Source organism: Meleagris gallopavo, chromosome 15 (assembly GCF_905368555.1).
Source record: "Meleagris gallopavo chromosome 15, MGAL_WU_HG_1.1, whole genome shotgun sequence".
Classification (NCBI taxonomy): domain Eukaryota; kingdom Metazoa; phylum Chordata; class Aves; order Galliformes; family Phasianidae; genus Meleagris; species Meleagris gallopavo.
This window is the reverse complement of record NC_139418.1, coordinates 15276671-15299550: the sequence shown is the minus strand read 5'-3', so window position 1 is coordinate 15299550 and position 22880 is coordinate 15276671. Positions and strand designations below refer to the sequence as shown.

General features: G+C 39.7%; 1 protein-coding gene across 1 annotated transcript; it reads left to right on the top strand.

Annotated features, from left to right (window-relative positions):
* The first annotated feature begins 259 nt into the window (after positions 1–259).
* On the top strand, positions 260–22838 carry SEC24A (SEC24 homolog A, COPII component). The gene is made up of 23 exons (XM_085236793.1): positions 260–396; positions 5305–5820; positions 7459–7626; positions 8315–8392; positions 8733–8896; positions 9466–9638; positions 11274–11376; positions 12100–12226; positions 12541–12650; positions 13011–13123; positions 13897–14015; positions 14588–14643; positions 14945–15151; positions 15347–15467; positions 15986–16144; positions 16367–16540; positions 17032–17142; positions 17363–17538; positions 17963–18100; positions 18442–18546; positions 18685–18777; positions 19322–19425; positions 19823–22838. Exons 1-23 carry the CDS (start codon positions 324–326, stop codon positions 19935–19937), a joined length of 3303 nt encoding a protein of 1100 aa, XP_085092919.1. The 5' UTR covers positions 260–323; the 3' UTR covers positions 19938–22838.
* The last annotated feature ends 42 nt before the right edge of the window (positions 22839–22880 follow it).

Here is a 22880-nt window from a genome sequence, read left to right as displayed (position 1 = left end):
ACGGGCCGCCCGGACACGTCGCACGGCCCGTGGGGCGGGGCGTTCCCGCACGGCGGCACTGCCGGGCCGGATCCCGCCCACGATCCGGCCTGCCCCGCCCCTCGGCTGTCCCTTTAAGAGGCCCCGGCCCGCCCACTTGCCGCAGCGCCGCCGCTGCTTCCGGAAGTGCCACGTGTACGTAGTGCGCATGCGTGCGCGGCCCGGTACTTCCGGTGTACGGAAGCCCCGCCCCTTCTCGCAGCGCTGGGCCGGGCGCCGCCACTCGGGCGGCTCCGCTGAGCCTCTGTCCAACCCCGCCCGGCCCGGCCCGGCTCAGCGCCGCCATGGCTCAGCCGGCCCGACCCGCCGCCGCTTATCGTAGCCAGAACGGCGCAGGCCAGCAGCCCTACAGCAACGGTGAGACGGGACGAGACGCCTGGGAGAGAACCCGAGGCGGGGGGAGGCGGGTGCGGCTTCCGCCTCGAGGCCTTCGAGTGCCCGGCGCCTCCCTTGGCGCTGCCACGTCCCCGGGGCGCCGGGCGCCCGCGCTGAGGGGAGGCCTCGGGCCGCGCTGTGCAGCGGGGCTGGCGGCGGGGGGAGCCGCGTCACGCAGCGGTGCGGCGCGCACTCGGGTCGGGGAGTGCGGAGCGGTGTGCGCTGCTCGCAGCGTCTCGGAGGGTCGTTATTGGGGCGAAGCGACCCACTTCTTTTAGTGGCGTAAACATCCTTGTGGGCTGACAAGGAAGTCTGTGTCTTAGCTAGGTGAAACGTGCTGCGTGCCGTGCTGCCTGTCTGCTGCTCCTCATGGGGAGTGGAGGGGCAGCGCTGAGCTCTGCTGTCTGGGAACGGCGACGGGGCCCCAGGGAACGGCGTAGAGCTGCGAGAGGGGAGGGACGGCGGGGGGTTAAGGATGGGTCCTGCAGCAGAGGGAGGTGGGCATGGAACGGGCTGCCCGCGGCAATGGGCACGGCCCCGAACTGCTGGAGTTATAGAAGCGTTTGGATGACGCTTACAGCCATAGGGCTTGTTTTTTTTTGGTGGTCCTGTTTAGGGCCGGGGGTTGGACCTAGTGATCCATGTGGGTCTCTTCTAGCTTCAAATGTTCTGTTCTAAATGGTTTGTGTTAGTCAGTACTTCAGGCTGTGTCCTCACTTGTGATAACACTGCGACGGCCAAGTGAGCCTGGCCCTTTGGAACCGAGCTGCACATGTGGCACTGCTTATTGCCCGGAGGAGGACCCTGCTGAGCTCAGACGGCTGCTCGCTCACCGTGTTTTATCTTGCCTGTCATGTAAAGCCAATATTATCTTGTTCTGTACACCCTGATCTGGGAAAGCCTTGACTGCTTTCTTCTACTCAAAATATATCTCTTTTTGAAGCCAGATGCTGAAGATGATACCAAATAGCTAGCTGACCTTCTGAGCTAGCAAGAAGGAAGCACAAAGGCAGCCTTGTCTCTGTTTGCTTTGCATGTGTGGAAATCTGTGCTGTTGGAAAGTGTTTTCTGATTTCGTATGTACTTACAGCATCCCCTGAATTTCATTTCTTAATTGGATAGTTATGTGTTCTAGTGGTTATGCTGCATCAAGACAATTAAGTTATAATGAGCTCTTTTGATTTTCCTGCTTTATGACTGGGTAGTTAAATGGTTTGACTTGTCACCCCCTTCTTCTTTCCCAGTGTTTATAACTTCTGAAAAGGCATCTTAAAAACGACTGTATAGCTGCTCATAGGGTCAGCAGTGTGGGACGTGGATACGTAAGTCTGAAAAGAGAGCCTCTGTTCTGGAGAGTTTATGGTCTAGGCAGAGAATGTACAGAAAGAATGTTAGCTAATGGAGTAAACAAGTGGAATGATTTACGTGTTGGCATCATTTTATATTTGATGTGTAGTCAGGCTAAGCACACAGTAGAAGTTCTTGCAAGGTAGTAGTAGTGGAAAGACACATTTCAGGCTAAAGCTGTATGAAAACCAAAGAGATGAAATCTAAAGTTGTGCAAACACAGGATAATAAAATTAATCAGCAGTTACAGTATACAGATATATATGTAAAATATGTTGAGAAGGTGCTGTGATCCAAGGCTACCTCAGGAAAAAAGCACTCTATAAAAGCAATCTAGGGAATGCTGAGAGTGCTGTTATGCTATTCACCATGGTCTATGAGGAAAGAAAGCTGCCAGCAGAATGATGAACTGAAATATGGGTATCAGCTCTTCCTCTCAACCTGTTGCTCACCTTCCTGTTTGCAGGTAACTCCCAGAGCTCGCGTGCTGGGCCTGACAGTGAATGACTGTAGCAGCTGCACCCTATGCTGACCTGGAAATGGTTTAGCAGCGAGCATCAGGTTGCTTAGTAACAGCCTTCCTCTACTTCACTTGTGTTGTTTTTTTTTTTGTAGGATTGGTATTCTCTCTTCACTTAACTGAAAAGCAAATCAATAATCTGTAGCTAATAGGTCTGAAATGTAAGCAAGATGGAGAAATTCTTTTGGAACTGTTGCTTGTCTTAGTTTGATATCCTGGCATGGTGCTTTGAGGCCACGCAGAGCTTCAGAAGCTTTTGGTTTTGGCCTGCTCTCGGTGTTCTTGGAAGCAGTGGGTAAGGCCCTGTGGAATGGGGTGCTGGTGGGGGTGCTTGATTGAGTGTATTCAGCATTGCTCTCCCTGGGGCTGGAGAAGCTGTGACTGGTGAGAGCAATGTGCTCGTTGGTGGGCCTGGAGAGAAGTGACACTGAGGTTCTGTATAGCAGAGAATATGGCTCCCATAGCCTTCTGTGCTCATTCTTTGCTTTTACAAAACCTCTGAGCAGCTATCACATGTTTCTGTGCTGTTCCTGATCTCTTTGAAATATCTTATGATCTTGTGTGCATAGAGTTGTCTTCCACTGTTAGGTAGGAGACCTCTCTTGTGTTACTACCTCTTCTAAGTGTTGGTGGCTCTGCTGTTGTGATTTAGATCTTCAGTTCACACTGATCTCCTTGTTGCTTCATGGAGCAGTGCAGGAAAGAAGCAGCAGCCTATGGGGGAATTCCACTGTAGGTTATTGAGGCTTTTCTTTGCACTTCTGACTTCAGAAAGTGAAAACAGAAGTTGAAATTTAGAATTCTGCTTCCAAAATCTAATTGATCACTAAGTGCCTCAGAAAGATCAGGTCATTTGATTTTGGGTTTCACCTCACTGTCATTGCTTTATCCTCAATCTTATCCCTCAAACAGGAAAAACAGAGCTAAGTTCTCTTGATTCCTGACCAGGCTACAGAGTTATGGCCTAAGGTGAATAATCAAGCTATAAAATTAATTAGTATTTGTTCTGTATCTTTTATACAACATACTGCAATGTTATCACAATATACATGTGATATAATTAGGGGCCTGGCATTACATAAGAAACCTTAGTCATTTGTACAGCTAGCAAGTTAAATTTACAATTCATTTTGTAAATCAGTTTTTGAAAACCCATCTGATATGCTGCAGGGTAATTTTCAAAGGTGAGTCATAACTGTGCAAATTCTTATATTTGCAAGCTTTTTGTTTGGGCACCATTGTTTTTAAAGCATTAATAATTAATAAAATTTATGAGCAGCATTCGCAAGGCCAGTGAGCTATAACTGGATTTCCTAACTGAGTGGCAGATAGCGTATTGAGACTAATGGCTGGAGAATAATATGTATGTGCTGTTCATGCACAAACAACAGGCAGAGTGAGGGTGAGGTCACCAGTGCTGTAGTAGAACCCTGGCTATGCAGTTAGCATGGAGATGCAGTGTTCAGGGAGGTGACAGCTGTCTCTGAACTGTACCCTGGGGCTTTCTAGGGAATGATGAGTTGCATGGCAGTCGCAGTGTTTGTCCTAACTCAGATATTTCCCTGTGTTCTGTGTTTAGCTTATTTAACTGTCATGTGTGCCTGAGTTCAAAGTTATTTCAACTTGGAAATGTGAACTTCTTCCGCTCTTAAAATGTAACTGGAAAGTTTTGGTAAGCAAAGACAGCTAAGAAACCAGCTGTTATTTTGACATTAAATGAAACTCTGTGATTTCAGCTGGTGGCAGCTGTTTCCAGTACCTGTATGCAAAATATGTCTACGTGCTCATCTTTATAGCATGCTTTTGAAAACGTCTGCTGAATCTTGCAGTGGTTTCTGGTCTAGAAGTTAAGTACTTTTATTTTTCTGGGCTCTTTTTTTTTTTTTTCCCCAAAAAATAATTCTGGAAATCTGGGGAATAGTACAGGATAGCAAAGAAGAATTGTACACCAAAATTACAGTGAGGATCTCTTCAGATTTCATGCATATAATTGTGTACATGGATTGTCTCTAACATTCAGACTGTGCTTGGGGGTGGAGTGCAGCAGGGTGGCTGGCTAACATAAATGATACAGCCTTGGAAAGTGCTTGCTGTGTGTGTATGTTGTGTCTAGCTGTGGCATGGGTTATCTAGCGTGTTCTACTGGAAGGATTTTGCTTGAAATGCTGCCCTCTGAATGTTGTTTTTGTGGCAGCAGTATGAACAACCTGCAGTAGCATCCTTCTTGATGGAGCTCTTACTGCACTGGAAAGCTCAGTACTGTCTGTGTTCCTGCGTTAGACAAATCTGATGATGCTCTGCTGGTGCTGTTTGCTGTTTTGAGTTGATCACTTCAAGAAAAAATGGAAAAGATTACAGCTTAGTTCAGCTGTAGCACCCAGTAGATAAGAAGCACCGTTAACCCATCAAATTTTATTTTCTTGATGGGTGAATAATTTTATGATAAATTATCCTTCACTCCAGGTTCCTGACCAGTTGGTTATGTGAGCTGTATATGCATGAGAAGCTCTCTTACTAAAATTAGCTGCAGAACCTTTTGTAGATTTTCTCTGTCACTTGAGAAACAGCATGGGGACTTGAGCTGAACCTGTTTGCATCTTTGCTATAAGATGAGGTTTAAGTCAGTGCCAGTCCTTAAACTGGATGTAAGGACAGGTTCTGCTGCCACTGCTCCCTTGTGCCCCTGCCAGCTGTGTGCAAACACGTGCCTCTGTGGCTGATGGCCTTCTGAGTGCTTCTGAAGGTGGCAATAGCCCTGTGTGAATTGCAAAGAGCGTGGATTTTGTTCAGCCACTTGCTTTGTGAGCTGCACGGTTGTGAAGTTACTGTAAAAAAAAAAAAAAAAAAAAAAAATTACAACTGTTGATAACAAAATGCTATCAGAATCGTGTCCTTTGTGTTATTACTTGTCTCTTTTATGGCCTGGGGACTAATAAGAATCCAAGGAAGGAAAATTCCAGAGTCACGTCTTATTTTCAGAAGCCATATGCACCGCAGACTTCTGAAAGATTTTTTCCTTCTAGGTCCTGTTCAAAATCAAATGATGCATTCATCAGATGCCCAGGGATATAGCCCATCAGTTCCAGGACCATACTCACATCAGACGCCGTCAAAAGTTCCTCCACATCCATCTTCTGGACAGTATAACTACAGTGGCTCTCAGAATGTTTCTCAGTTCAACAGTTATCAAGGACCTGGGCAGACTCTCAATAGACCACCAGCAGCACCTCTGTCTGGGTCACCGGTGCAACAAACAGGTCCTGTACCACAAGTGCTGCCACCAGCATTGCAAAACTCAGCTGCTGTATCGTCTCCTGGTGGCTTTCCTCCTGCAGCTAGCCCGCCAATGCATCCCAACTGGCAGTACAGCCAGGCTCCTGTGAGCCACCCAGCTGCAGCTCAACCAAGCCATTCAGCTCCTGTGGCAGGGACAGGGCCTGCTCAGCCACCGCCGCTGCTATCAGGAAATCCTCCAGGAAGTTATCAGTATGCTGCTTCTCCAGGAGGTCCTTCGCTTCAGAACAGCTATATGAAGCCAGGTAATCATAACTTTTTGATGTTCTTTAATTGACTGCCAGCGTCCACCTCTGTGCCCTTTTTTAAAAATGACGTTAATAATAAAATTCACTCTGTAGTAGCCTTTTGCTTGGGTTGTCAAAACAAATACTTGAAAAAATGCATGTCATAATACTGGGGTGGGTTCTTTAGATGAGAAATAGAAGTTCTTTGTGCAAAAGTTGCGTTTTGCTTGAGTGGCTGAAGCAGGTAATTTCTGTTTCGGGAAGCTGTGTGTGGGTAAGGCTGTTTCTTTGCCTTTGTTTTTTTCCTTGGAGTGTTGGAGCACTTGTGTGCTTCAGTCACATGAGGGCTTATGGACTTCCCAGATGAAAATTGGTTGCATTTAGTGTGGTTTTCTGCAGTTTAAAACCTCACTAGCTTTTCTGTTCATGGACTGATTCTGGAAGTTCTCAGAATGGCCTCAGTAAGGATGAGACAACCAACTTGATCACAGCCTGGGAAGAAAACTGGGAAGCATTCTGTGTTGCTGAAATCAAGGCCAGTTGAAAGAAAAACTTCATCCCAACTTCAGGTTTTACAATTGGATAAGAATTGTCACTCTTCAGAAAGAATTCTGAAAGTGCAAGATACAAAAAGCTAGTCCTTTTGCAGCCTGCCTTCTGTTTTATCCTCTTGTGTTTTGGGCTGTAAAGTTTTGATAATATTAAGTAACTTCTTAATGTAGCTTGTAAGTGTTGTGGCAAACCCACCTTAAAACTCAATTTTCACTTTGCCAAACTGTTGTTTGCTATTACAGAATATTTTTAATCAGCTTTCTGAGCATGACAACAGGAACCAAGCGTAGAAATATTTTACGCGTTAAAGCAAATCTTATGAACTACTTTTTAGCTTCATTAAATGTTGATGTTGGTTTCTTGATATATGCCTAGCTAATTGTATGACAGTTTATTGAAATAATACTTCAGAGTTACTGCTGAAAATGGTAAGCGATGAGAAATCTTGGAAAATGGCTTATGAGAGAGAATTCTTATCTCCTTTGAATGGTGAATCTTCCTGAGCAATTTCCCTGGTAGTGTTTCTGTGGAACAGTGCTCACTTTTGAAATGAGTTTATCTCATTCTGCTGATTATGCTCATCCTTCAAACAAAGATCTGCCAGCTGCCTGCCTGCGTGCCCAGCCTTTGGCAGCCTCTTCCAGACACAGAATCTGTACGTTGCTATTTTGCATCAGGTTATTGAAGTGGAAGGTGAGCTTCCTGTCAGAAGCAATCTGCTTTAGACACGTCTAGTTTGTTATATGCTGTCTAATTTGGGATGTACTAAAATTTGTGATGTCCAGACTTTGTAATAGAAATCACGGTGCTTTCTGTACCTCTTAAAATTCTTACCAAGAATTGTGGGGAGAGGAGGAAAAAAAATAACAAAACAGAGACCCAAAAACTGAAAGGATCGTGGTTAACAGCTACAGGAACACAGTTTATCAAGAGCATGGCAGAAACAATCTGAAGTTTTAAAACCTGTATGCATGTTAGGATTTGTATTTCATGCTGCGTATCATCTTAATAAGAGATGTATCTAGAGTTCAATCTGTGTGTTTTCTTAAGAAGAGTCTTCTGTTGTCTTCAGTTGGGTTAAACTAAAAATTAATCTGTTTACAGGATCTGTACCTCCACCAGTGACTCAGCCTTTAACACCTCTCCACCCTCCCTCGAGGCCACCTTTGGGACCTCCTCCCGTTGGTGGTCCACCTCTAATTAGGCCATCCACAGTGACAGCAGGAGCACCTAATACACAATCTCTGCTACATTCAGCTACAAATCAAGAAGGTAAGAAACAATTTGCTCTTTTGTTGGATTTGGCAGCTGTGCCTGGTCCTTGCAGGTGTTCAAGGTCAGGCTGTGTGGTGCTCAGCACAGCTTGGTCTAGTTAGTTGGTGACAACCCAGTTGTCCTTTGGGAGCACTCTCAATTTCAAGGTTTTTATCTCAAGTGAAATTTGTGTGACCATATCAGAACTGCTGATGGTTTGTAAACAGTACTGGACTAAGCATAAAAGTGAAGGGAGTTTGATGTTTCCATGTGCTATCAGTGGAAAAGGTAGTCAGGGAACTTGGTACCTAAATTCCAAGAGTCTTTGTGAATTGCAGCCAACATACAGAGCCTTCCTCTGATGAGAATGAGAAGCGCCCTGACACTTTACTGCCTATTAGCTTGGAATTTATGAAGAATACCTAATGTAATCTTAGTAGATCGTTCAACCAGACATGTAGACCTTTACATGTTTTCCCTGAGAAAGCTTGTAGGTTTTTGTGAATGTCCTTTGAGGTCATATCAACAGGGGAAGTGCATGTGAGAAATAGGGCAAGAGGTACACTTAATGAAGTTTTGCCCTGAGTCAAATGTAGATCAAAACTGCTAATCTACATATACATTCAGCAAAGAGAATTGCATCTCACTTACCTTGTTTCAACTTGTTTGCAACTTGTTAATTTTTACTTGGACTCCTCCTTAATAGGTGATGCTACATCTTCTGCTGGCGATGGGTCTGCGGTCCAAAACAGCTATGATGCAATAGAAGGAGGTGGCCTCATGGGTAAGGTTTGGGAATTAAAAATCTTTGCCATTAAGTAATTTGTTTAAGAAAATAATTGTTTGGAAAAGATGGAAGTTTAGGTGTGTAGGCACAAATGTCTACTTTATCTAATGTCTGACTTGAAACTGTGTGTTTCAAGTGTGATTACTTGAGGCATTGACAGTTAGTTTGATATTGACATGTAAGAATTATAAAGCAGTTAATATCTTGCAAAATTGATGACACTTGTCAATGATTTACACTTAGAAATTAAACAACAAAAAAAAAGTCCTTCTTTGATAACGAGTTGACCAACTTGCAGTTCAACAGTTCACTTTAGGTATGTCTTTTCTGCTTCTAGCAACTCCACATCCTTCTGCTCCTGCAAATCTTAAGATGAATAGAAATGTTGGCTATTCTTATCCTGCATTGCCGCCAGGCTACCAAAATACTTCTCCACCCGGAGCACCAGGAATGCAAGCATCTGCTTTGCAGTATCCAGATGGATCAAAACATTTCCACCAGGTGAAGTTCTTGTTTTGTTTGTTTTGTGTTACTAAGCCAATTCATTTGAGTAAAGAATAAAGAAAAGTGTAGTGATCTGTGTTGTCTCTCTGTGGGGTTATGGTTCACTGATTGGTGTGCAGTTTGCTCAAGATGATAGACATAGTCAGAAATTTATGCTTTTTTTTGTTGCTTTGATAGCAGTCTAGAAAAATGATGCCAGCTCTTTCTGAAGTGTCTTATTCTTATATCTGCTTAGAACATCAGTCTTCAAAAATTATTGGTTTTCTAAAATGTCCTATAGGCATATTTTTAATTCCTCATGTCAGTATTGCTAGCTGAAGTGTTTTTCCTGTGCTTTCAAACCAAACTGACCAATACTTTTGCCAGCTTGGCCTCTGTATTTGAGAGTTCTGTGGTAGGCGTATGATAATTTTAACCTCTGTTGTGTTACAAACCTAAGCAGCAAGTAGCATTTCTAAACATAATACAATGACAGTAAACACAAAATTTGAAAGGAAAATGTTTGCTTTTTAAGTGGACTGGTTCATCCAAATAATCAGCGTTAACTTACGAAATTTTGACTTTAGCCTCCCCTAGGCACTAATCACTTAAATGCATCTATGGGTAGCCTGAGTTTACAACAAGAGGGATTAAGACCTGTGAATCTTCTTCAAGAAAGAAATATTCTTCCTACAACCCTTCTCCAGGCTCCTGTCCCAAACTTGCATGAAGACATCCAGAAGCTCAACTGCAACCCAGAGTAAGATTATCCATTTGCTTTAACTCATTGAAAGAAATAAATTACTAGTTGTAAATGTAACTTTACTAAATTTTTTTTTAACTTTGTGAGTCGTAAAAGATTGAAAATAGGCTTCACTCTGTTAAGATAAAGGTGGTAAGTGGTTAAAGTTCTGAAGTGAGGGAACAACGTAGAATGTATTTATTACACTTTTAAGTTCATTCATAACTGGTTTTTAGCTGTTGACATTGTAGTCTTCAAACTGTCCCTTTAATTTCTTGTGTCATAGTATAACCCATTGGTTCCCTTGGATGTGGTATCGAAAACTGGGGTTTCTTTGTAAGCTGCTACTTTTGAGTTAGAGAAAAGATATATATGGTTTTTTAGCAAACATCTCCCAAATGATTTTTCTAAGACCTTAAGAGACTGTCAAAATATGGTGCTCGAATGAGTAACATAGCATTAATTAACTAGTTGTGTTCTACTGCAGGTCTTTTGGAAGTATGTGTATCCAATTGCTATTGCTTTTCATTGGAAATATAAAGATAATTTTATGGGATTCATTAGGTAGTTGTATCTGTGGAACGCCTCATTACTATTTGTCAAATTTCATTGACTTGTATTCCTTTCTCTGGATTCAAGATTGAGGCAGTTGGCAGAGCTGACCCTTTTCTGGTGCAGACACCAGAATGTTAATGGCCTGCTATTTCTGTTTTTGTCTAGGACATGTTTCAAGTAACTCTATCTTCAGATCTGTAACAAGCATCTCATAACCCTTACAATCTTTCTCTCAGGGTTCTTAGCTGTTACTAAGAACATTTTCTAAGCTTGTGTCACCAGGAAATTGTGTAGAAAATACAAGTAAAAACATATTGCTTGCAAGGAAGCTATAAATAGGTGCAATGTAAAAACTTTGCGGTGTAGTTGGCAGTGAGTGTGACTGAGGAGATCTTAAATAAGAATTAACTTACTTGAGTGAGGTATATTAAGAAGTTTGTGAATGCAGAAACAGCTTACGTCTGTATTGAGAGCAACCATTTAAAATGATGGAGTAAATGGAATGTCAAACAAGAGTTTGTAGTTGGAATAATCTCACTGAGCAAACCAACCAAACCATGTACAACCAGGCACTCCTGCTTTGCAAGCCTTTTCTGAGAGGTCGAGGGAGTAGCACCTCTGAGAAATGGCTCTCAAACAAGCTGTGCCAGGTTTGCACAGGTATTGTGCCCACCTGCTCTTTGTGAGATCCACCAAGTTCTGAAGTTAGAACTGTGCAGTTGTTTATAGTTTTAAACTTTGCTGCTTCAGATCAGTATATAAGGCCATTTCAGAAAGGGGTTCAACTTTCTGCTTTGTGTATCAAGATAAGCTGCAACTTTGAGCGTTGTTGGGCTAACCTTTGATTTGAATCACTAAAGTGTAAGCAGTGCTGCATAAAGTGTGTGTGTGTACAATATAATATAAGAGTTCAAAATATACACTGTGGGTCAAGCTTGGACTAAAATGAAACAATGACAGAGTTGGAGAGGGTATTTTATTTGGAAGCGGATGTTCACCATCATCAGCTCTGGAAAATGTGAAGGATGTTATGTTCCACTGAAATAATCTTTTTATCATCTGAAAGTAATTGAAAATAACCCTTTATCTTCTGTGTAGGCTGTTCCGCTGTACTCTGACTAACATTCCTCAAACTCAGGCCTTATTGAATAAAGCCAAACTTCCTTTGGGGCTCCTGCTTCATCCCTTCAAAGACTTATCGGTATGACAAATATTTAGAACTTTAAATGCTGAAATATCACTATACTTGGAGAATGAATTGCAAAAGGAGGGCAGCTGTGTTGGCTAATCTTGGCATTTAAAATTTGTTTCACTGTCATTTATCTGAGATTTTCCTCCTGCCATTTTTAAACTTTCAAGCCTCAATTCTTAACGAACGACAACAAAAATCCCAAACCTCAGGAAAAAAATAGAAGCTTAGAGGCAACACATGTAAATACATAAAGATATAAGTAAATGCCACTCTTAGTTGGCTGTATTTTGTCAGGTGACAGTTGTAGTTATTGATTTTTTTTTTGTAATGTAGTTAAGCATTAACAAAGTTAAAGGGATTTGACTGTCCTCCCTGAATATTTTGAATTTATCAGTGCATCTTCTAAATGTTGCTGTTTTCCACAACTGAAGGGATTTTGCCAGATGTGGTGGTGTTTCTGATGTTTGTTCTGTATTTGCTGTAGATCTTGATCTTACACCATCGGTGTAAAATTCAGGACTGTAGAGGCTTGAAGGGGGAGAATATGCAGCCAAAAATGTTAGAGATAGGTTCTGAGCAGTATTATTACTAAGGAACCTTGTAGGCGTGCTGCATTGGTGCAGGAATGGGCAGAAGTATGCTTTGAGTGGCCAGGAACCGCAGGGTAGATTGTTATCATAGATGAATGGCAGTAGTGTTGATGTTTTAAACTAGGAAGCTTTTATTTTCCAGCAATTGCCAGTGGTTACTTCAAGTACTATTGTGAGATGTCGTTCCTGCCGGACATACATTAATCCTTTTGTCAGCTTTCTAGACCAAAGGAGATGGAAATGCAACTTGTGCTATAGAGTGAACGATGGTAGGTTTAAATTTGTTTTAAACTTCTGTGGTTGACCTTTCATACCTCATCGTTTGATATGGTCATATTTTTGGCCCTCTCAGTACTATTGGTTCATCTGTTGTGCTCTGTGCACATGAGGAATGTTCTCCTGGAGCAAAGACCCTGAGTCTGAAGTGGTCTTCTATGGTACCCTTGCAGCTGACAAAGTTGCTGCCACATCTAATCCAGTCCTGCAAGTAGCATTGCCCAACAAGCTCAAAGGAGTTGACATTTTAAATTGTAGCACAACTAATACTGTTGTGGAGTGGTAATGTATTAATTTGTTTGCACAGTTCCTGAGGAATTCATGTATAATCCTGTGACAAGAGTTTATGGGGAACCTCATAAAAGACCTGAAGTCCAGAACGCTACGATTGAATTTATGGCTCCATCTGAATACATGGTGAGATTTTACTTATTCTCTCCCTTTGTTTTATTTCCACAGGGAAGTCAGGAGAAAAAAATCCTCTTTACAGAGGATGCTTTCCATTTCAGTATAGTAGCTACTGCTTCTTGAAGTACATCTAAGAAGCCTTGGGTGTTACTTCAAATAGGTTGTCATTTATAAACATTTAAGATCTTAGTGTTCTCTGTTTAGAATATGTAGGTGTTTGTGGGCATTTTGAGAGGAAACAACAACTACAGAGTTACCAAATAAGTGAAATGTATTTAGAAGTTTTGGCATCATTTGTAGTTGCAGTGGAATTGTCACAATCTAATAAAAATCACCTTGAAAATTAAAGGTAATATTTTCTTTGTTTAGTTACGTCCACCTCAGCCACCTGTGTACCTCTTTGTATTTGATGTCTCTCATAATGCAATAGAGACAGGATACTTGAATACAGTCTGCAAGACCTTGTTGGACAATCTTGACTTGTAAGTAATATTTTTGTCCTTAATGTCCTCTTTTCCTCATGGAACCTGATAGACATTAACATGGCACTGCTTTCTGCCCAGCAGTTTCTTGTGTTTGTGTTCCTGTCACAGCTGCACCAGTATATAAAGCAACCTTGAGATGCATTTCTTAGTCTTTCCTATCTGCTTTGTCAATCCCAGAAAGGAGTACATGTATTAATCATGGAATCATGATGTCTTTTCAATTGTATTTTGTAAAAGCTAAAATACAGATATGTATCCATCTTTCTACTTGACTAGCATTGGAAAATACTGAAAGCTAACTCAGAATTATTCAGGTGTCATTCTTTTCTGAAAGGATTGCATTCTGGACTTCTAACCGGGGCTACAATTTAAGTCTTTTGAAGTCCAGTGTTAATGAGGACAATTGTTTTAGCACAACATGCTCTTATGGCTTCTCTTCTGAAAGGCTAGATTCTAGGATAAGGTTTTAATTAAAACTTAAAAAATACAAGCACTTATTGCTGTGTTTGGAAACCTTTACTTTTTCTAAATGTTATTAATCCATTTTTATTACTCTCTTTAAAAAAAGTCTTGAATGTCTACTAGGTGATTCTACTACAAGCTCCTGTTTTTTTCTCCAAAATAACTGAAGTGTTTGCAGTATAGCTGTTAAGCTAGCTGCTTGCTAGCATCCATAGACAGGTGCAGTGAATGTATTTAAAAAAAAAAAAAAAAGCCTTGCAGAAATGAAATTTCATCTTACTGAACACCATATGTTCTGACTTTTTTAGGCTTCCTGGGAACACTAGAACAAAAATAGGCTTCATAACATTTGACAGCACAATCCATTTCTACAGTCTTCAGGAAGGTCTCTCTCAGCCTCAGATGCTTATAGTTTCAGATATTGAAGGTATGCAGTAATAGCTTTAGTATGTATTAATGACTGTTGCTTTTGATAGCCCTCTTAAAAAAGCATATGTATGGTGGGTGTTGGTAGATCAGTCATTATCCTCTCTGTGAATGGCTGTGGAGGTAGGTTTCTTTGTGAAGCTCTGAATGTCTGAGCAAGTTGTGGCTGTTTGTGACATAAAACGTGCAAACAGCCTTCCTAACATCTAGTTTTGTTTGTATAGCTACCTAAATTTCTTTTATGATCAAAACTGAATTGGTATAAATTCTCAGTGACTGATGTTTAGTGATGTTCTGCTTATATTCTCAAAACACTTTCCACTTTTCACAAGTGAAAATGTTCTTGTGCATTTTTATTTAATAGATTTTGCTATCCTTCAAAACTTTCAGCTGTCATTCTGATGTGGCAGTCAAGCCACAGGTATGCTTATCAGGGGAGAAAGGTTAATGTTTGTATGAATTTACGCAATGATACAGCTTGTTTCTTCAATAGGGATAATGATTGGGAAATAAAATTTGGGAAAGCTTGTTCTGTTTCATTAAAAAACAACTAACAGGCTTTTTTTCTTCCAGATGTATTTATACCAATGCCAGAAAACCTATTAGTAAATTTAAATGAAAATAAAGAGGTAAGAACTGCATTAGGTGAAAAATGACATGCATGTAATGAGAATGCTTGACAGTTCATGGTTTTTAGTTCTCTTTAATATCTGAAGTTTTCATATCAAGTTTGAAGTGGGGAAAGTCTTCTAACTTCTGCTTGACTTTAAACATTTAACAATCTAAAACGAGACAATAGTTCACTTTTGCTGGGATTTATCTACTGCTATAATACTGGAAGTATTAATACATATTATTGAGTCATAAATAAACTTGATAAAGAAGAAAACTCCTAAGACTTTTGTCTTAATTTTATTTTCTAACTTGCAGCTAATTCAAGATCTACTGAAGAGCTTGCCACAGATGTTTACCAAGTCCCTGGAAACTCAGAGTGCTCTTGGGCCTGCATTACAGGCAGCCTTTAAACTGATGTCCCCTACTGGAGGTAGAATCTCTGTCTTCCAGACACAGCTTCCATCTGTGGGAATGGGAGCACTGAAATCTCGAGAAGAGCCAAACCAAAGAGCAACTGCAAAGGTTAGGAAAGCTAAAAAGATTAAGAGAGCTGATAGTCCTGTTCTGTATGTACATATGGCTCTTGAATTGCCTGTTTTTGAAGATGTTACTGAAATAGTGATAAAGGATCCATTATTAGTGCCCCTGAAAATAAGCAATAAATATATTGATCGTATTTCCTTTTGTAATACTTGCAATACTCCCTTGTGCTAACAGGACATACACCTGACACCATCAACTGATTTTTACAAGAAGTTGGCCTTGGACTGCTCAGGACAACAGGTTGCAGTGGATTTGTTTCTTCTTAGTGGACAGTATTCTGACTTGGCTTCTCTAGGTAAGTTGTATGAAGTTGTTATGTGACAGGTAACTCTGGGGATTCTGTGTATTTGTCAAAGATTAGCATTTGGCATCTGAAGTCTTGCATGTCAGGATGTGAATTCATCCTTGATGAGCAGGAACACTGTGAACAGAATGCAGTATTTCAGTCTTTCCCTGATTTAACATCCATGTTGTCCCTTATTGAGTGGGTCGGGGATTTCTGTGATCCGTTTGAAATGTTCCTTTTCTGCTTTCTACTACTAATGTAAGACTACTGTTAGAGTAGGCTTTTAATATTTTTTTTCTCCGTGTAACCAAACTTTGAAGTGACAGAGTACCTGTAATTTCAGGCCATGCCTATATACATAATGGAATGTATTGTTGAATCTCTCTGTGTGCGTGTTGCTGACTATGTAACAAAAGTTTTTCACATGTGAACAGTGTAGTAATTAAAGGAAATATCACATTCCTCTGGTATATTTAAAAACATAGCAGCAGCTGTAGATGCTCTGACACTGTATCCTTTTGTTTCAGGTTGTATATCAAGATATTCTGCAGGTAGTGTCTATTACTACCAATCTTATCATCATAAACACAACCCTGTCCAGGTGGAGAAATTGCAGAAGGAATTGAAAAGATATTTAACTAGGAAGATTGGATTTGAAGCTGTCATGAGGATAAGATGCACCAAAGGTTTGTATGTGTTTATTTGGAGGGAGGAGCAAAAGGAGGGTGGAGGGAGGAGCAGGCAGTATTCACTGTTGTTTGGGAATGATTGATTGCTATTTTGACCTAAGATAAACTTAAATGGTTATTTAAGAGCCATCTAACAGTGATGTTGTATTTGTGAGTGGTGTCTGTATTTCACATCTGACTATAAATAAAATTGATCCAACCTAATGCTTATCTTTTTAGGTCTTTCCATTCACACCTTCCATGGGAACTTCTTTGTGCGATCCACAGACTTGTTGTCATTACCCAATGTAAACCCAGATGCAGGTTATGCTGTGCAAATGTCAGTAGAAGAAAGTCTTACTGATATGCAGGTTGTTTCTTTTCAGTCAGCTCTCCTGTACACATCTAGCAAAGGTAAGATATCTATATTTTGTGAGCTGAAACTCCTTACATTCAGATACAATATTCAGTTAAGTCATTTTGGTTAGTTATAAGCTGTAATTCAGTTGCAGTAACTTAAGGTATTTTATCTATGTCAACATCACAGTTGTGATATGTTTTGCATGTTGGTGTTACTGCTTCTTCCAGACCAAAAAGTTTTTGGAGGGACCTACCCTGGTTTGTGACTAGGTAGAAACTAGAAACTGAGAACTAACAGTTTATAAAAGCTGCTGAAAACAATCTCTTTCACTGTTTGTATGATAAACAAAATTGAGTCTTAGGGTTTTTCTGCCTGTTTGGTTGAACACAGATCAGCTGGTAGTGTTAATGGGGAAATCATCCAAGTGATTCAGTTATGTAAGTGTGTAAAAGTTACTGAATAAGTAGTAGCACTTCTCTGTTTCTTAAAGTAATTAGACGTTTTTGGAGTGTTTGGACTCTTTAGTTTTTAAATTTTCTTACAGGTGAGAGGAGAATTCGTGTCCACACTATGTGCTTACCTGTTGTAACAACACTGAGTGATGTCTACCTGGGGGCAGATGTACAAGCTATCACTGGGCTGTTAGCCAATATGGGTAAGCACGATAAGAGCTTATTTGGGTGTGTATGGGTGATATCCCTAAAGCTTTCAGCAGTAATCCTCTGGATAATAGTAGTAAAAGGAGTGATTCTCTCTGTTTTAAATGCTTGGCTCAAGTGAAGTATCAGCACAGTTGTATGTAATCACCTGGGCGTAGTCTGGTGTATTGTCATCAAGGTGGAAAATATTTTAAACAAATAACTTTTTTTTTTAAGCTGTGGATCGATCCGTTTCTGCTACTTTGAGTGATGCTCGAGATGCCTTGGTCAACGCTGTGATAGATTCTTTGTCTGCTTACCGTTCATCAGTGCTGAGCATTCAGCAGCCTGGTCTCATGGCTCCCAGTTCGCTACGGCTCTTCCCACTTTATGTACTGGCACTCTTAAAACAGGTAAGAGATAAAAGGAAGCTATGCCAGAAGAGGATAATTGGCCTGTGCTTGGCATGTCAACCTGAAGTAAAAGAGCATGTCATAGATGTACAAAATAGCATCTGTCTTCCAACATTTTCATAGGACTCAGAATTGAGAAGTTGATTGACTTGGGTTGCTTAATAAAACCAGTCTTTCTGATATTTGTTAGAATACTGAGATCTTGGAGACTGTCAGTATTCTTGTACAAATAAAATTCTCTCAAGATAAAAGTTCAATTTATCTGCTCCCCCAGAACTTGTTGACTAGAAAGATTAATGTAGAATGAAGCCTGTTTGTCTCTTAGGCCTGAGTTGATAATGCATACTCTGACAGGTGGTGAATGTATTTCTTTGTCTTGGAGTCTGTTATGGTCTTTAATGGTCAAATGTCTGATTGTTTGCAGAAAGCATTTCAAACTGGGACAAATGCACGTCTAGATGAACGCATCTTTAACATGTGTCAAGTGAAAAACCAGCCTCTTGTTTACCTCATGCTTATGACACACCCCAGTTTGTACAGAGTTGATAATCTCACAGATGAGGTGAGCACTTGCATCATTACATAGCCTGTTTGTGCTGGTCCCATAGGTTTGAATTATGTGAAGTTGAAAGAAAATTCTGTTCATGTCCTCCACATTTAAGCTACATAGCTCAAATGCAATGTTTCACATCTTCCCAGTTGTTGCACGTAGAACTGATTAAGATAAACATGAAGAGAACCTCAAAATATTAAGTTTAGTAGTAAATTGTGTACTTGAAATGTGACTGGAACTATGCAGTCTAACTTCACAATTCAGTATAATATATCCTTTTCTTACTTAACCTTCTGCTCTTGTGCCTGTGTCAGTGCATCAAGATAATGAATTGTGTTTTTTCTTTTTAGGGAGCTCTCAACATCAACGACAGAACTATACCTCAGCCACCCATTCTCCAGCTATCAGTGGAGAAATTGAGTAGGGAAGGTGCCTACCTTATGGATGCTGGCTCTGTAAGTTGTGTGGTGGTGCTGATTTTATGTAGTATTCCAATTTATATTAACTCACTGTTCTTGCTGAGAATTCAAAATGTGTAGAAGGCTGCTGAGGTGTAGTTTCACATCAGATTGTTATTGCTGTTTACCTTTCAGGTGATGTTTCTGTGGATTGGGAAGAACTGTGGACAGAGCTTTATCAGCCAAGTCCTTGGAGTTCCAAATTATGGGTCAATACCACAGAACATGGTATGTGCTAGCTTTGTTGTATGCTAGTTGTGCAGTGCACAACTATACTATCTGCATGGGCATTAGAATGCTGTATTCAAATATAACTGCTCCAGTTAGTAGTCACTATAAATCTGGATCCACGAAAAAAAAATAATTTGTTGGCTCCTGGAGTTTCTCCAGACAAAAAATTTAATCTAAATCTTCCCATGTAATGACATTAAGTACAGGTTAGCAGTGATGAAGTTTATCAGAACTCAACCTACTACAAATGTTTGGAAATATCAGATTCAGAGGTTTAGTGGAAAATTGTTCTCCCTGCAGTAAAACAACTACTGACAATCACTCAGTCATAACATTCTTGTAGTCAATTGCAGGTGTAGTTTCTGTGTCCTTGACTGTTTCAAGCCCTTTCTAAAGAGATAAGAGTAAAACTGTTAATCACAACGTGTGTGGGGCTTCTATGTGCATGATTAGGGGGTAGAGTTGGGCTATTTTAAGTGTTCCATTTGCTGCTTCCCTGAAAAATATTGTGAATGTATTAATGGTACTCTTTACATCTTAGACTCATCTCCCAGAGCTTGAAACTGCAGAATCCATCAGAACAATAGCTTTTATTTCTTGGCTGCGAGAACAGAGACCTTTCTTTCCTATACTATATGTAATAAAGTAAGTGTTTTTAAGAATCTTTGGGACCTTTTACTATACTTAGTTGGATATTGTGTACTGCACTTTCTTAATGCAAGTTTTATCAGTGTTAAATGCTGTGCTGAACAACCTTGACAGCAGGTATGACTTGGTGTGAGTTGTCTTTGATTTAGAATTTCTGCAGATTAAGAAAGACAAAATGTCATAGACAAATCTTGAGTTTGTCAGATGAACGAAGTGAATTCTGTTAAGTGTATTTGTTGGGGTTATTCATGAGGGCTACTTGAGATCTTTCATACTTTTATATGTTCTTAAGCTCTGGAAATATCTTGTACTTGATCTGTAATGTTCTGAATGTGTTGCACTGAAGATTTTGGTGAATGTTTATTTTACTCAAACGCTTATTTTTATTTTGAAGGGATGACAGCCCATTGAAATCAAGTTTTCTGCAGAATATGATTGAAGACAGAACTGAATCAGCCTTATCGTACTATGAGTTCCTCCTTCACATACAGCAGCAAGTAAATAAATGAAACACTAGCCTTTGGCTTGCTTAAAGGAAAGATTTTTGCAGTAAGGACACTTGTGCTTGTAATATCTTCATGAAATCTGTGGCCTGAGGCAGTCGATGAGAGGTTCTCACTGTGATTTCAACGAACTAAAGCAAATAAAGGACCACATCTGAGAATCAAATGTGCAACTACATATTGTACCTTAAAAATCAAACTATCAGAACTGGTTGAGCACCTTTAATTTGCTGCAAATCATGTTTTTACTGTAAGTAGTTGCAGCATGAAGTACATCCACAAAGGCAATACTGAAAAGGTGAAAGACATTTTGTAAAATAAAGAGTTCTTTGTTGTTCAAAATGTATATTTCTGTAACTCTTTGCTTTTTTTTTTTTTTGCTGCTAGATATAAAACCTCACAAAACTGATCATGATTTGCAGGGAAATTCTCTGTAAGTGCATCCAGTGATCACAGACAGAGCGTCTCTGTGTTCAGCTTAGAAATGCTTAAAGTAGCAATGAAGCAACTGTTCATTGTGAAACGAACAAATACTTTATTAAACTTAGAATCCAGTGTTTGGAATGGATTATGGCTGATAGGACTCAAGGTAAGCCTAACCTAGACAAGATGGCTTAATTTATGAAAGCTTTTAGCAAGTCAGTATTCAAATTTAAGAAAACAACCATGGAGGGGCAAGCCCTCCTCATATGAGATGCATTAAAGTCAGTGACTGAGTGAGCAGCAGAAGTAGATTTACGTAGCTTTGTTTTTCTTTAGTAAAATGAATAGTTTTACTTTCAGTTACTGAATGGTGTGGGAGTGGAAGGTCAAGTAAAGTTATCTCTGACTTTTTATTTAATATACATTGTGCTCCTGTTTACATCAACTGAATGTCAGGCCCCCAAAATTTAGTGTGCTTCTGAAATGCTTGTATGATGGCACTTAGAACACAATGTTTTGAGATCACATTCGACATTCTGACACTAAAATTGGAAAATAATTTTTTCCAAAGACAAAAGCATTGTATTTTAAGATGTGCTTACTGTTTGAGACACACTTGAAGTTTCCAAAATTTCTTTACTGCAGCTGCTTAATGAGCCTTGATCCAAAGCCAGCATGCACCAAATGAAAGCTTTAAATGTACTCTCAGATCCCTGCCAGAGCTACAGGTGGAAGCTGACATCGGACTTTAAGTGAAAATTTATATATATATAAAAAAATTCATTTTATAAAAGCATATTAACTCCTTTGGAGATCTCTGATAGCAACATAAAGAGTATTTACGCTACTGTATCTGTACATCTATGATGTAAAGAGAGGGATGTGACAAATGGAAGATATTCTTATGGAAAAATCTTTTTATCAAATGATATACGTAAAGATCTTGCAAAATCTTTCTGGGGCAAGTAACATGAAAAGGTAAAATATTTATAAATAAGAGGTCAAGCATGTACTGTGACTGGTCTAGTTAGCTTACACCTTGTGATACGAATGTGAGAGGACATCAGAGGTTAATCATTTGCTACCATTGCAGGCTGTAGCTACACTTGATTGTCAGGAGTTGCCTTACTTCAGGGGAAGAGTTTCTTTGGAGAAACTGTCTTTCTGCTTGAGCATGAGAAGGTGAAGTTCAGAACAATGCCTGAAATTGAATGAAAATACTATAATAGAACCTATCTAAGTTTCCCTGTCTGCTGTCTCTGTGGCAAACAGGAGTATATTTACTTGAACAGCTTTTTAAAAAATTGCACAGTTTCTAGACATAATGCATCAGGTTTTTAAAATTGGGACAGTTGGATATTTTCCCAGAGAAAAATGTCTCTTAATTTAAATGGAAGCTATGCACTTGCATAGGTTATCACTTAAAACCTGTATTTTGGGTATATTATCACTCAGAATGCTGAAAATTGTCATTGCATCTAACAGCCCACCCCAAATCTGCTTCTTATGATGACTGTATTTTAGCCCCTTTTTTTTTTTTTAATAAATGTTGGAGATTACTTCATTGTTCTATGTATACCAGACTAACAGCTAAGGATGTCAGTCTATGGCAATTAACTTTTAGGGTCCCTAAGTTTCACAAGACAAAACATATAAACAAGGCTCAGATGAACCCCCTTGGAGCAGAACATGTCTTTTTCACCTTGGATTTTCACCTTGGAAGAAATTCTGTATTGAACTTTGTAAGTTTATTCCCTTGCAGTGGGAAAAGCCTGCTGTGCTGTAAGGTTGACAGAGGACAGATGAATGCAGCTATCCATGATGTGTCGCTTCTACCTACCATTGAAAAATGAGGACACTGAACTGTAAAAACAGGCAAGAGTGGCTCTGGTTCTTAGATCTCATCAAACTCTACCACTGCAAATGTACTCTATTTTTCTAGTTGAGGAATTTTTTTAAGCTTTTATTTCTGTATTTGACACATTAGTGTTCAGCCAACGTTGTTACCATCCATTTTACTTTGCTTTCATTATTGTTTTTAATTTAATATATTTGAGTTTAAGTCCACATAGATCATTTTGCAATAACTAGAATGATTCACTTTTATTTAGATTTAATTTCTTAACAGTATTTAATAAAAGATGCAAAATGGCTGTTAAATAAGGGACCATTAAATGTGATTTTAAGCTTCTGTTTACTATTATGGATGTCATCCTTATAGTAAATTTAATTTTGTAAAGTAGTGTATAATATTGTATTATTAAATCTTTCCTTTCTGAACTTGGACATCTGAACTTCAGTATGAAATGATAAATCTTCCCCCTTCTGAATTTGAGACAGGATTTTCTTGTCCTCCTTTTTACAGTTTGTAATTTTCACTCTTTTATTCCTGTAAAAAGTCATTTGTAACACATGCAAATGCTTATTTTATCTGTGCTAATTTATCAGATTTGGCTACTCAATAAAATTAATTGGAAGAACTCACTCCACTCCGTCAGTCCTTTCTTTCAATGAAAGTACAGTACC

What these genes read in the sequence shown, in the direction of transcription:
- SEC24A (XM_085236793.1), top strand. Translation starts at nt 324, where the DNA reads ATGGCTCAGCCGGCCCGACCCGCCGCCGCTTATCGTAGCCAGAACGGC. An exon ending in CCAGCAGCCCTACAGCAACG is followed by an intron (nt 397 to 5,304) that starts GTGAGACGGGAC and finishes TTTTCCTTCTAG; the next exon opens with GTCCTGTTCAAAATCAAATG. An exon ending in AAGCTCAACTGCAACCCAGA is followed by an intron (nt 9,639 to 11,273) that starts GTAAGATTATCC and finishes TCTTCTGTGTAG; the next exon opens with GCTGTTCCGCTGTACTCTGA.